This window comes from Blennius ocellaris, assembly GCF_963422515.1.
Source record: "Blennius ocellaris genome assembly, chromosome: 1".
NCBI lineage: Eukaryota > Metazoa > Chordata > Actinopteri > Blenniiformes > Blenniidae > Blennius > Blennius ocellaris.
Window position 1 is genome coordinate 34,141,372 of NC_137650.1, and position 14,158 is coordinate 34,155,529.

The 14,158-nt window shown below is 41.3% G+C and overlaps 1 protein-coding gene across 1 annotated transcript in view; it reads left to right on the top strand.

Annotated features, from left to right (window-relative positions):
- The window catches only part of myo9aa (myosin IXAa), a 106,503-nt gene extending 92,695 nt beyond the window's left edge, over nucleotides 1-13,808 (top strand). Inside the window, 14 exon segments of the mRNA XM_080496322.1 lie at nucleotides 153-376; nucleotides 607-723; nucleotides 1,491-1,679; nucleotides 2,777-2,827; nucleotides 2,997-3,108; nucleotides 4,597-4,658; nucleotides 5,778-5,970; nucleotides 6,975-7,103; nucleotides 7,766-7,871; nucleotides 7,972-8,103; nucleotides 9,916-10,039; nucleotides 11,359-11,579; nucleotides 11,671-11,813; nucleotides 13,194-13,808. Of these exon segments, the coding sequence (XP_080352448.1) occupies nucleotides 153-376; nucleotides 607-723; nucleotides 1,491-1,679; nucleotides 2,777-2,827; nucleotides 2,997-3,108; nucleotides 4,597-4,658; nucleotides 5,778-5,970; nucleotides 6,975-7,103; nucleotides 7,766-7,871; nucleotides 7,972-8,103; nucleotides 9,916-10,039; nucleotides 11,359-11,579; nucleotides 11,671-11,813; nucleotides 13,194-13,690 (2,300 nt within the window). The 3' untranslated portion in view covers nucleotides 13,691-13,808.
- Nucleotides 13,809-14,158: the final 350 nt, after the last annotated feature.

Here is a 14,158-nt window from a genome sequence, read left to right on the forward strand (position 1 = left end):
AATGCTCTTTCTCAAAAAAGCAGGAAATTCAACCTTTTGAAAATGATCCAATTCCATGCAAACGAGCAAGAAAGTGCAACTTTTTGAAAACGCTCCACTGCACCGTCCTGCACGTTGACACCCTGAACCCTCGTCCGCTTCGCCCCCCGCAGCCGGTCAGGAGAACATGTCGCCGCCCTGCAGCCCCGACGCCACGCTGGACCGGGGGTCCCGGGACCTGAAGGAGAACAAGGAGCCGTCCCCCAAGGTGAAGCGGCGGCGCAGCGTGAAGATCAGCAGCGCGGCTCTGGAGCCGGCGCAGTGGCAGAACGACTCGCTGCAGATCCTCACCTGCACCAACGACTACCGCAGCATGAACGACTTCCTCATGAAGAAGGTGAGAGACGCTCCCGCGGACAATCACGTTCTTTTTTATATATATATAAAACCCCAAAATCGGAAATCAAAATCTGCTGATTTCATTTATAGATTTTACCAAAATCAAAAAAAAAAAAAAGGTGTAAGAGTTCATATCAGAATCATCTGGACTTTTCTTTTGTTTAGTGTGGAAGAGCTTCCTGCTGCGTCCGTCTTTATTGTTTTTATTTATTTATGTTTTCGTTGCAGATCAACGACTTGGACACGGAGGACGGCAAGAAGGACACCATGGTGGACGTCGTCTTTAAAAAGGCCCTGAAGGAATTCCGCGTCAACATCTTCAACTCGTATTCCACGGCTCTCGCAGTGAGTGGGGGGGGGGGGGGGGTGATGGGGGTTGATATCTGTGTTGATGTGAGTGTTGATGTGGGGTGATGGGGGTTGACATGGGGGCAATGTGGGGGTGACAGGGGTTGATGGGGGGGTCAATATGGGGGTGACTGAGGTCAATGTGGGGTTGACGGGGGTTGATATGGGTGTTGATGTGGGGGTCAATATGGGGGCGACGGGGGTAAATGTGGGGGTCAGGTGGTTGATATGGGAGTCAATGTGGGGGTGACTGGGGTTGATATGGGGTGTGACGGGGATTGATGTGGGGGTTTATATGGGGGGTGACGGGGTTGATATGGGGGTTGATGTGGGGGTGACGGAGGTTGATATGGGGGCTGATGTGGGGGTTGATATGGGAGGTGACGGAGGTTGATGTGGGGCTTGATGTGGGGGTTGATATGGGGCATGACGGAGGTTGATGTGGGGGTTGATATGGGGGTTTATATGGGGGGTGACGGAGGTTGATATGGGGGTCGATGTGGGGGTGACGGGGGTCAATGTATGTGGGGGGGATGGAGGTTGATGTGGGGGTCAATGTGGGGGTGACGGGGGTCAATGTATGTGGGGGTGATGGAGGTTGATGTGGGGGTCAATGTGGGGGTGACGGGGGTTGATATGGGGGTTGATGTGGGGGTGACGAAGGTCAATATGGGGGTCAGGCGGTTGCCCAACATGCCCAACACGTCTGTCCTGACGTCTGTCCTGACGTTTGACCCCGTGACCCCGGCCGTGTCTCCGTCCAGATGGACGACGGGAAGAGCATCCGCTACAAAGACCTGTACGCGCTGTTCGAGCACATCCTGGAGAAGACCATGCGGCAGGAGCAGCGGGACTGGAGGGAGTCGCCCGTCAAGGTGTGGGTCAACACCTTCAAGGTCTTCCTGGACGAGTTCATGACGGAGTACAAGCCTCTGGACGGGACTCTCAGCAAGGTACTCGCCTCCGGACCCTACGTCCTCAACTTCAATCACCTGATTCACCGATTGTCAAGTGGCGTCATTGAAGAAATTTACCCTCCAGTTCACTATTAGCTTTATTTTTAAGTAACTACTGAGTTAGTCCAGTACTTTTTCTTCTTCTTTGTGATGAAGGCTGTTAAAGTATTTCATTACGTTATTATTGCCTTTTCATACATGCAGCATATTATAAAGATCATATACATTTTGATATTTATATATATTTATTATATAGTAATATATTAGGTAATGTATATTATTGTGATATATAACAAAAGTTTCCCACATTGGTTAAATAAAGTCCATCCATCCACTGTCCACTGTGCAAAAATACATCAATTATTGCTTTTTCATACACGCAGCATATTATAAAGATCATATACATTTGGATATATATATATATATATATATATATATATATATATATATATATATATATATATATATATATATATATACATTTTGTATTTGTAGTTCATTTCATCCACGTCCACCAACTTCACATAATTACAATGTATATATATATATACATTTTGATATTTATATATATATTTATTATATAGTAATATGTTAGGTAATATATAATATGTTAGGTAATATATAATATATTATTGTGCTATATATATGACTGTTCACTGTGCAAAAATACATCAATTATTACTTTTTCATACATGCAGCATATTATAAAGATCATATACATTTTGATATTTATATATATATATTTATTATATAGTAATATATTAGGTAGTGTATGTTATTATGATATATACATATATAAAACACAATTCCCACATTGGTTGAATAAAGTTCATCCATCCACTGTTCACTGTGCAAAAATACATTAATATAATTTCTTCTGCATATTCATTGAACTTGTGTCTCAAAACTCAACTCAGTTTTTCCTCCTAGTCATTTATTAGTCATACAACTCCTTCTGGCCTAATCTGTGTCAATCTATGAACACCAAATTATAGAACCTGTTGTTCCTCAACCCTGGCGGCACTTTAGGAAATATACATGAAGTGAAATGGGTTTGAATCACGAGTTTCACATTTGTATCTTCTGTTCCTCAGCAGGCCCCAAAACCAGAACGCAAGAAGCGAAGGAAGAAGGACAGCGACATTGTAAGTCTGCTTTTACTCTCTATTGCAGCTCAGAGGGTGAAGTGGAGAGGAAGTGAGGTTCTGTTAGGATGGACCTGGAATTTTGAGTGGAAATAAACCTCTCCTGGAGAAACTTGAAGAAGCGTGTGTGTGTGTGTGTGTGTGTGTGTGTGTGTGCTGCCCCCTGCAGGTGGAGGAGCATAACGGCCACATCTTCAAGTCCACCCAGTACAGCATCCCCACGTACTGCGAGTACTGCTCCTCGCTCATCTGGATGATGGACCGGGCCTGCGTCTGCAAACGTGAGTTCCAAGACGCTTTTTCTCCCAGTTTGTGCACAATTGATATTAAAAAAAACTATTAAAAAAACTAACGTAGCAACACACAAGCCACTCCACTCACCTGAGCTGTGGTCTCCTTAGAATTAAACGAGTGCTGTCAAAAATAACATGTTAATTTAATTAATTGATTTGAAACCTTTAATTCGTTAAAAAAAAATGGAAAGTCATTAACGTAGTTTTGTTTCCTTCCGTTTTTTTTAACTCTCTCTGCATGGGCAGCATAATACCAAGTGGAATATTATTAAGGGAGAAAGTTTCACTTTAAAAGTTTCCTGACGACTGATTGAGAAAGTGAAAGTCATTAGCTTTACTTTGAAAAGCCGAATTTTACGACCACAGAAGTATACTGTATATATTCAAATTGGCAAAGTGGTGGAGCTGCACTCTAACTAAACCCAGACTTATGTTAGATGTTTATTAATTCCTTAATTCATGTTTTTATTATTTTGCTGATCTTGGAGAGAAACAGAAGCTATAAAGTTATAAAAATAGTCTTTTAGTTTAACTTTTGACTGTGTTGAGTGGAAATTTAATTCTGTGGTTTTCCCTGAATAAATATCATTACAAGCTTCAGAAAGAGAAAAACAATGCGATTAATTGTAATTAATTACAGAAAATTGTGCAATTAATTAGATAATGGTTTGTTTTTTAATCGATTGACAGCACGAAATGAATCACATTTCCTGCATGAATGAAAATCTTCATAAACTGTCTGAGTGAGATTCACTGATTTAGTATGAAAACATAAAACTTCCAGAATATATTTCTGAACTGTTCCCAGATCAGTACCGCTCGTTTCACCCAGCGACGTAGCCGATGTGAGCTCGCGGCTAACACGCTAACAATGCTAACCCGGCTCCGCAAACGAACATCTTCAAGTTCTGCTACTGTTTGTATATGCGTTGTTTTGTCAGAAAGGATCTCGGTGTGATGAAGCGTGGCCGCGTAAAACTCATTTAAACACTTTTTAAAAGCGAATCAGTTAAAGCGTTAAAAGCTAATCTGAAGCGGCGAGGGAGGAGGTGGGTCGAGGCTCAAAGCTGGAATGATGAGCCGTTCGTTTCCTCGGGTCTTCGGCTCGACACACTCCCATCTGTGTTCGTGTCATACCTCGAATCCCCCTACCCCTCCTCCACCCTCCACCCTCCTCCACCCCCCCCACAGAAGCCATAATCAGATTGTTTTCAACTGGACTCATGGGGTCTGCGGCTTCGTCTCGCCCGAGATTCCCTCCACACAGTTTGTCCTTTATCCACACAGGATGTTGCCTCGGCGCCAGCAGACGGACCCGGCTCTGGTCTGCTCGCCGCTCGGCGCTCGCTTCCTCCTCCTCTTCCTCCTCCTCCTCCTCCTCCTCCCGTCCGCCGTACCGCCGAACCATGAGGAGACACTGCCTTTCTGTGGACATTGGGAATGACCCGTTTGATGTTTCTGCCTGTGTTTATCCAGTGTGTCGCTACGCCTGCCACAGGAAGTGCTGCCAGAAGACGGCCAGCAAATGCAGCAAGAAGGTCAGTCGGTCCCCGTCGCCTCGGCCCCATTTCTAATTCCTGTCGCGGCGGCCGCCACGTTTTTACGTCTGATCGCGCTTCTATAACGTCTGAGAGATTGCTGGGAAGGGTATGGGTCTGGAAGGTCATGAAAAGCTGGGAAAGAGGAGTAAGACCACGATCAGATCGAGGACGGACGTCGGGCTCGTCCACGCTCTGCTCACTTAATGAGCGTAGGAAGCTCCGGGCGCAAGCGTCCGCCACTCGTAGTGGCGTCCCGTGACATCAATTGTGCGACAGTGAGGATTTTGTTACCGACTGTTAGGTTTAAGAACCTGCAAGAATGAGAAAAGAGAGACGACCCCCGGTATTGAGAGAAATAGAGAGTCAAGACGATCAGTTCGCTCGTACAAGGGCAGAGAAATGAAGTCACCTCACAGCTGAAGTTCATCGATCTGCAAAAAATCTTCACTTCGCTGCCCAGTTTTATTCAAAGTTAAAGTAGGCCGTTACATTCTCATCCACAGACACAACAAAGCAGGTTAACACTGGTTCTCAGGCCATGAGACATTTCCCCGGCACGGAGGCCAAATTTCTCCTTTGATCTCACAAAGGAGAAATTTACTTGTTACATTCTGCTCTTAAGGACACTCATGAGTAGGAAAGACAAGAAATGTGCAAAGAATAGAGGTATATACAATTATATACAATGACTATCAAGAACTCTAAGGGCCAAAAGTATTTACAGTAGAAGTAATAATAAGTAAAATAAAATAAAATAGGATGAAAATAAAAATAAGATAAAAATCACAGACTATCTCAGAGTGGTTACAGTCAAAATATCTTCCCGTGGTCCAACGCAAACATGCGTGAATCAACGATGACTTACAAAGTGTTAATTCCCATCATACCGAGTACTAATAATTAATATAAAGTACAGATTTACTTAACATTCGCTCCGTCACATTTTCTACAACATGTTCATTTTCATAGCATCTTCATCATTTTACACTCAGCAGAGGAAACACCATCAAGCTACAAATCACCATTCCAAAAAGTTACCCATAAGCGTCGTTAAGAGGCGATTCTCCATTTTTAAATGAAGTGTGCATTTGTCGTCTTCCGTCCGGGTTCAAACAGTTCGATCCAGAACTGTCCTCCAGGCAGTTCGGGGTGGAAGTCTCCCGGCTGACCAGCGACGAACGCGCCGTGCCGCTGGTGGTGGAGAAGCTCATCAACTACATCGAGATGCACGGCCTCTACACCGAGGGCATCTACAGGAAGTCCGGCTCCACCAACAAGATCAAGGAGCTCAAGCAGGGACTGGATACAGGTACTTCCGACTCGCGCTACGGGGACACACTGTGAGGAATCATTCTGTATGTATTCAGAGCTCATTCAAGCAATTTAGGCAACGCTTCAAGTGAAAATCGTGTCGTTTTTGCGTTTTCGTAAAATGACGATGGAAATGGCCTAAAGGCTCCAGTAGATGTAGTTTTTTTTAACAGCTGAAAAGTTTTTACTATTTAGGCCAAAGGTTTAGTGGCATTGTAGGACATACATACATACATCACATGGAATAGTGTGAGTGTTTTCAGATTCATCCACTCCGGGAGCTGGTTTAAAAAATTTGTAGATTCACTGTCTGAAAATGCTGGAAATATGTGGACGAAACACACACAAAGAAAAAAAAAAAAAGACGACAACGGGCTTTAAAGAAAAGTACGTAAAGAAAGATGTAGATGTAGTTGGCGTGTCGGGTCACTAGTAGGTGCTGTTGCTCTGGTCCTACATGCTATTTTTAGCATTTCTGCAGTTTAAAACCCAGAACTTTTCCGAAATGCAAAAGCAATGCATTTTCACTTTGAAGTGCCATATAAAGGGGTTCTCGGCTTTTATTGGGCAAAGCAAGAAATAACAATTGCTGATCAACTCTTTGATGTCTAATATAGAATCTGACTTATATTGTTGGGAAAATGTTGTAGTGTGTAATGATGTCATGTGGTTTTTGGGTCGACGTCGAGCTGCAGTAAACCCTCACAGCATAGTGTTATGCTGGAATTTACTAGAAACGATCCTTTATTTACTTTTAACATCAAAGCAACATCCTCATCAGCAACAAAAAAATGTCGATATCTCTTAAAATCAAGTTCATCGCATAAATAAGCTGTACTGATGAGGTTCAATAAAAAAAAAACCCAAAGTGCATATGTGTTTAGCATATTTATCATTATCAATGAATTCAAGCTTTTTTCAAACTTTTTAAAGTGGTGAAGATATGAAGCATGACGTGACCTAAAACGACCTCTTGCCTCGTTTCTCTCGTCTCCCCTGCAGAGGTGGACAGCATGAATCTGGACGACTACAACATCCACGTCATCGGGAGCGTCTTCAAGCAGTGGCTGCGGGAGCTGCCCAACCCCCTGATGACCTTCGAGCTGTACGAGGAGTTCATCCGGGCGATGGGTGAGCGTCCGCATCGCCAACGTCAAACACATTTTTATGTTCAGGAGCCAGAATCAGAATCAGAATCATCTTTATTGTCATTGTAACAGGTACAACGAAATTTCATAGCCAATACATGGGTGATGCATTCAGGTGCATCACGTAACTCCGCACTTTGTATAAGTTCCTTTTTTTTTTTTTTTTTATTTGGTGGGTGCGGCTTATATTCAGGTGCGCTCAATATTCCTGTTTTACATCCTATCAGTGGTGTGTTCACTCCTCTTCAGAAATTTGTTAAGAAGTCATTGTTTTCTTTGACATTTTAACAATTTGCTTGGTAGTTTGGAGGCCGGATTAGAGCGTCTTGGAGAAATAAAATGTAGCGCAAACTTGGTATTAGTGTAAAAGTAATATCAAACATATACATTTCAAGCGTCCACACCAAACACTGCTTGTAAGTTTGTGTATCCAACTTAAAATGCAGATTCTTCCACAAAAAAACATAATTAAATTCAATATAAACTCAATTAAAGATAATTTTTTTTGCAGTTACAATTGTGAGATTCTATCGCTTCTATCATCTTTTTTAAAAGAATAAATAAAGCAGACAAAAAATAAAGAATTGTTCATGCTCTCCTCTCGCCATAATAAGTTTGTCTGATCGTCCTTGAACGCCTCCCCAGGTCTGCAGGATAAAAAGGAAATGATCCGAGGCGTTTACTCGGTGATCGACCAGCTCAGCAGGACTCACCTCAACACCCTGGAGCGCCTCATGTTTCACCTGGTCAGGTGAGGATGAAACACCCCCCCCCCCCCCCCCACCCCTCCCCCCTACTGGTTTGTGTCCGGCTGCAAGACGCCGATGTGTGTTTTTTCCTCGTGTTTTCAGAATCGCCCTGCAGGAGGAGACCAACCGCATGTCGGCCAACGCCCTGGCCATCGTGTTCGCCCCCTGCATCCTCCGCTGCCCCGACACCATCGACCCGCTGCAGAGCGTCCAGGACATCAGCAAGACCACGGCGTGAGAATCAAGCGCACCCTCTCTGAACGTCCTTCTAAGCTGCAGCCACGTCACTTTAACTCGTAGTTTCATCAAGTATTTTTGGGACAATGGGACATTACTAAAGTACAGTTTCCGCTCCACAGCACTGTGTTGAAGTAGCTGTAACTACATTCTTACTTCTGGAATTTCATCCATGCTGAAGTGCAGTTAAGCTTAAATTAAGCAGAATTAGAAGTAATAACTCACTAATACTCATTGTAGTAAATCTAACTGTATTCATGGATGTAAATATACACATATTTCAGTACAATTTACGTTTCAGGTCATTTTAAGGACGCAATTCTGCTTATACTTAAGTACAGTTTTTTTTTCTCCATGATTTAATAATACTCATATTGCCTCAACTAAGTAGTCATTTTGAGTATCTATAATTTTAATAAGTGTATTTTTGGCAGAAATTTTAGTCGTGGAATTTACAGAATGTCTGCTTGGCTCACTCTTAAATTCATATGAATTGACAGTAATGAATGACAAATACTCGCATTACTTGAATAAAGTGTTATTGTAAGGTTTTTACATGCTATATTGAAACTTGTACAAGAATAATAAAAGTAGTCACATTACTGTAACTAACTAGTAAATTAAAGTTGCTATATATTTAAATATGCAATTTCACTCCTACTTAAGCATATTGTACCTTAAGTAATCTGCTCTGTTACTAAAATGAAGTATTTCTGTGTTTTTACGCTATTTTAAGTGTTTTTGACAATGTATTTATACTTTAGTACAGTTTACACCATATATCTCTTAATTGAAACTCATACAGAAATTACAATTACTCTGATTGGTCAAAGAATAATTTTGAAAACCTATAATTTAAAACTGTATTTGTGTATTTATTGTATTTCTAATTATTTGTGCCTACCTCGAATGAGGCTCCGTGCATATATTACTATTCCTAGGAAACGGCGTTTCATTATTTCTAATCTTCTTCTTCCACTGATATTTCGGCGATTATACATGTAATTTTAGTCACATTTAAGTATATCCTCCTACTTTGAATAAGTCTTAAAAGGGAAATTAACAAATAGCAAACGTAATTAAGTAATATTTAGGGTATTTTACGGTGTAATTTATTCCGGTTACTTATAAAATCATAAGAACTGGAAGCAATGAATCATTTAACAGAATCATTAAAGAATAATTAAAAATCAATGATATTATTATACTAATTTGTGACTATCAGCAGCAATTCTGAATTCATTGAATATTTTTATTTTTATTTTGATAGGGTATTCTAACAGTAGTTGAATTTAAGTACACATTTTCCCAATTAGAAGTTGCAGTAGTAGTTTTTATTCGGTCAGCCAAATACAAAATGCAGCAACAAAAACGAACAAACAGGATTTATTTCGGAACAATGACGAGAGATTGACCAGAATAATAGAAATTGAAGCCTGAAAAAGAGTAAAATCAGACAAAAGCGTGAGGTTGATGAGGTCGTCTGAGAGCTCAAATCTGCATAATGATATTAGTCCAATTAGATGATGTTTAATTTGCTTCCTAATCGTGGCTGAAATGAAGAACACGAGGACGAGTTAACGTCCTGGGAGGACGTTTAACATTGAGGGGAAACACAAGACGCATATTGTGACGTTTGAATAGAGCAGTGAAGAAAAGGCTTGTTAAACAACCTGACATGACCCTTCTGTTTAGTCATTTTTTGGGTTTTCTTCATTAATTTCATTTTATTTTTCCTCATTTCCACTCTTTCAAAGGGTTTCCTTCATGTTGTCCACTGGTTTCATGTGTTCCTCCTCCTCTCTGCAGGTGTGTGGAACTCATCATTTGCGAACAGATGAACAAGTACAAGGTGCGACTAAAGGACATCAGCACTCTGGAGTTCGCCGAGAATAAAGCCAAGAGCAAACTGACCCTCATCCGACGCTCCATGGTGAGTCGTAACAACACGCGCACTTACAGACACTTAACTTTGTTTTTTTTTTCTTTTGAATGCGCGATAATGAAAAAAAATGAACACCTCAGTAACTTCCAGTTCACTTCCTCCTAACTTTTCCTTCACTACTAACCCGTTGGCGAGTTCTTTCCACGACGACGTTACAAGTGAAATTGCACGTTTTTTGCGTTTACATTGCGTCGTCGGTTCTTTTGTTTTTTTCAGTTCCACCTTTCCTGTTTTCACTTGAAAATTTGAGATTCTGTTGCATCTTCTTACTGTTGGTTTTATTTAAAGCCGTGATTCTCTACTAAATGTGCATCTGGCTTTTTGAAGAAAAAAAAAAAGAAAATTGTGGGTAGCGGAATTTTATCTATATATTCTTAAAAAAAAACAAAAAAACCTGAAGGTTAAATGAATTGACACCTAATCGCACTTCATTCTGTAGTAATGAGAAGTTGACGGCCATCTTTTAATTAATTAGAGCACGGAGAGTCACCCATGTGATAAAGAATACAAGATCTGAAATCAGAAATGCATCATGAAGTGAATAAAAAAAAAAAAAAATACATGTATCTCACATTTATCTCCCGTATCATGACGTAATAGAATAACATGTTAAAATGTCATTAATGTAGAAACGTTTCTCCACCTGTGTAGTAATCCTGAACTGCGTGTTTGACACTGAAATGGATTCAATTGTTAGCATTTTTAAAAAAATAAAAGTACACTTATAGTCCAGAAAATAAGATATATCGGAGTAGAAATCATCACTTCTATTGTATTTGTGAAAACAGGGTTGAATCACTTCAAAAATACGGAAATTATTCAGAACATTGTTCTATTTCTCTCAGTACGTCCCCATTATTTTCATCGCTTATCAGTCAGCTTGGTTTTTTTTGCTTACATCCTGTAACATTTGAGTTTTCCAGCTTCAAACTGAAGCCTATTTAAATCCACCTGACAGGAGTTTGACGCGCCACAGTCTAGATCCGCTGCTCGAAAGAAGCTAAATTCACCGAATCAAAACATATATTATCAACTATTACCAGAATTAATTTACTTTTGCTGATTCTTGTCTGTTTTTATTTTTTTTACTTTGCATTAAAGCGCCCACATGCAGCTAAAAAGGTAAAAAAAACAAAAGTACAAGTGTTGTGTTGTCTGTGTTTGACTTGTTTTGGGTTTTAATCATGTGGTTCAGTTACTGTAGGTGTAAATCGCTCCAGAAGTTCCTCCATCAGTTTGGTTACTTTAAAATTTAAACGATATTTTACGCATTAAATCAACGTCCGTCCTCGACCCGCTCCCTTCAGGGGAAAGGCCACCTGCAGCGGCTGAGCTACCACGCGCCGTCGCCGCCGGTCAGCCCGCGGCTCCCGTCCACGACCGGCGCCGTGCCGGAGGAGAGCGGCGGCGAGGACGAGGCGGCGGCGGCGGCGGAGCCGCTGTCCGACATCCAGGAGCATCAGCAGGCCGCCATGCAGCAGGAGGAGCGAGTGCTGACCGAGCAGATCGAGAGCCTGCAGAAAGAGAAGTGCGTCAAATCCTCCAGCTCTACATTGAATCTTGCATGAGGTGCGTTTGATTCGTGGTTGACGGTGGGCGCTTGTCTCTCGTCTCTCAAGGGAGGAGCTGACCTTCGAGATGCTGACCCTGGAGCCTCGGGCCTCCGACGACGAGACGCTGGAGTCGGAGGCGTCCATCGGGACGGCCGACAGCTCGGAGAACCTCAACGTGGACTCTGAGGAAACCATCTCTGACTTCTCCGGTACGTCACTCTTCATTTTGATTGGTGTTTCACAAGTGAAATTACTCCTTGTAGGAATCAATGATAATGTATTCGCCAGTAACTTTGTCACTTTGCCCATTTTTAAATGCGATAAAAAGCCATTTATGCAATAACTTGGCAAAAAAATGGACCAAAATATAATAATTCACTATAACGTGGTATCCTCTGTAAATTAATATGAATTCTGTCGTACACTACTTGCAAACTACAAAATCTGCAAAAAAACCTCCAATAATTGTGGTAATATAATTATTATATATACTATATACTATAATATAGTATAATTTATTATATTACAATATTGGATTCTGTGGTGACACTTACAAATACTTCAAAATGTTACTGCTTTGGCTGTAATACTTCAAATTTACTATCGATTTGGCTTTTTACATCAACAATATGTAAAATACAATTATACTTGTAGGTATTAGAAAGAAGAGCAACAATTTTACCAAGGACGGCAATAATATGTATATAATGGTATAAAATATATTAACACTCAATAAACATAATAAAGGTTGTATATTGTGATAGAGAACATTATTAATTTAAATATTGCCACACTATATTTTGTATTTAAAATGTAAATGATGAAATTCAAATGGTATATTATTTGTAAATGTTCTCGTTCAATACTATCATTAATATTATGTACATGTCTTCATGTATATGTTTGATGTGCATGTATAAACTATATATACAATTTGTGTATAGTATACAGTATATTGAATGTATATTGTAAAAATAGTAATATTAGTTTCAACAGTTTTTTGTGTGTTTTTACATTATCTAGAGTCTTGTTGTGTTTTTTGTGACGGGGTTGGTGTGTATAAACTTTTGCGTCAACCGACACCCTTTCATCTGGTTAGTTTGATTAAAGAAATAAATAAATCCAAAATAAAAATTCCATATATTCTATATCATTTATTTTATGTATTTATTTTGATGATGTACATAACATTATATATATATATATGTGTGTGTGCGTGTGTGTGTATATATATGTATATGTATATGTGTGTATATATATATATATGTGTGTGTATATATATATGTGTGTGTGTATATATGTATATATATGTATATGTATATACAAACAAATCCCCATATATATATATGTGTATGTGTATATATGTATGTATGTGTATATGCATATATGTATGTATATATGAATATGTATCTATATGTATATATGTGTATGTATATGCATACATGTATATATGTATCTATGTATATGCATACATGTATATATGTATGTATGTATGTATACAAAATGTAAACAGCAAATTTTTCTGAAACAAAAACGATGTGTTTTAATTTGAAATGTCATGTAACCTGACATATCCCTTCTGGTTCCAGAAAGAGGAACCGTGTTCTCGTCCCCTTGGCCCCGGAGGTCCGACGGGCGAAGCCCCCGGCGCCGCGGCGGCCTCCGCCGCCAGCCCGACTCCCTGGACTCCGTGGACTCGTGCTCCAGCGTGTCCTCGTACTCCTCCTCCTCGCACTTCCAGCCGTCGCCCACGTCTCCCTCCTCCTCCTCCGCTGCCGCCGCCGCCACCTCCTCCTCCTCCTCCTCGCGCCGCTTCCGCTTCCACTCCAAGTCGCCGGCGGCGGGCTCCAGTCCCACCCTGGCCCAGCCCCCGAACGCACCGCCGGCGGAGCCGGAGGGCGACGAGAGGCCGCAGTTCTCCAGCCGGGGAACCTACAACCCGGAGAAGGGGAAGCAGAAACTCAGGGGGGCCCGGCAGTCGACCCTGAGGCACTCCAGAGGGGAAGGCGGTGGGGGCGGGGGCAGGGATCCCCCAGACATACCGCAGCACATGGTTTTATATGGCAATAATGAATTCATGGTATGAAGGACGGCCGTGTACGAAGCTCTCAGTGGAGGCTGACCTCCAGTCCGCAAAGCACTTTTGTTTCGCCTTTCTTTGCAAAAAAAAAAAAATTATTGCGTCCCCAAAGTGCCGTGTACAGTGTTCCCAGGGGGGGTGGGGGCAGGGGGGGGGGGGGGGGGGGGGGTTCCAGAGCCGGAAAGCTGAAGACATAAACACTTCGGATTAATACGACGAGTCCAGGCGCCACAGAGAACTTGAAGCTCAGAATTACTCGCTGCTTTATGAGTTTACAGGTCAGAACAATCAAGCGTCGGCGGAGGACGGTCGCTACGAAACGACTTTCCCTTATTTAATAACTTTTAACGTCACAAATCCTTTATAGCGTATATTATACAGGTATAAATACTGTACAAAGCCGGAACACCAGCCTCTGCTGGGTAGCTGAAGTCGAATATTTATCTTTTTTTTTTTTCTTTTTTTTTTGTGGAC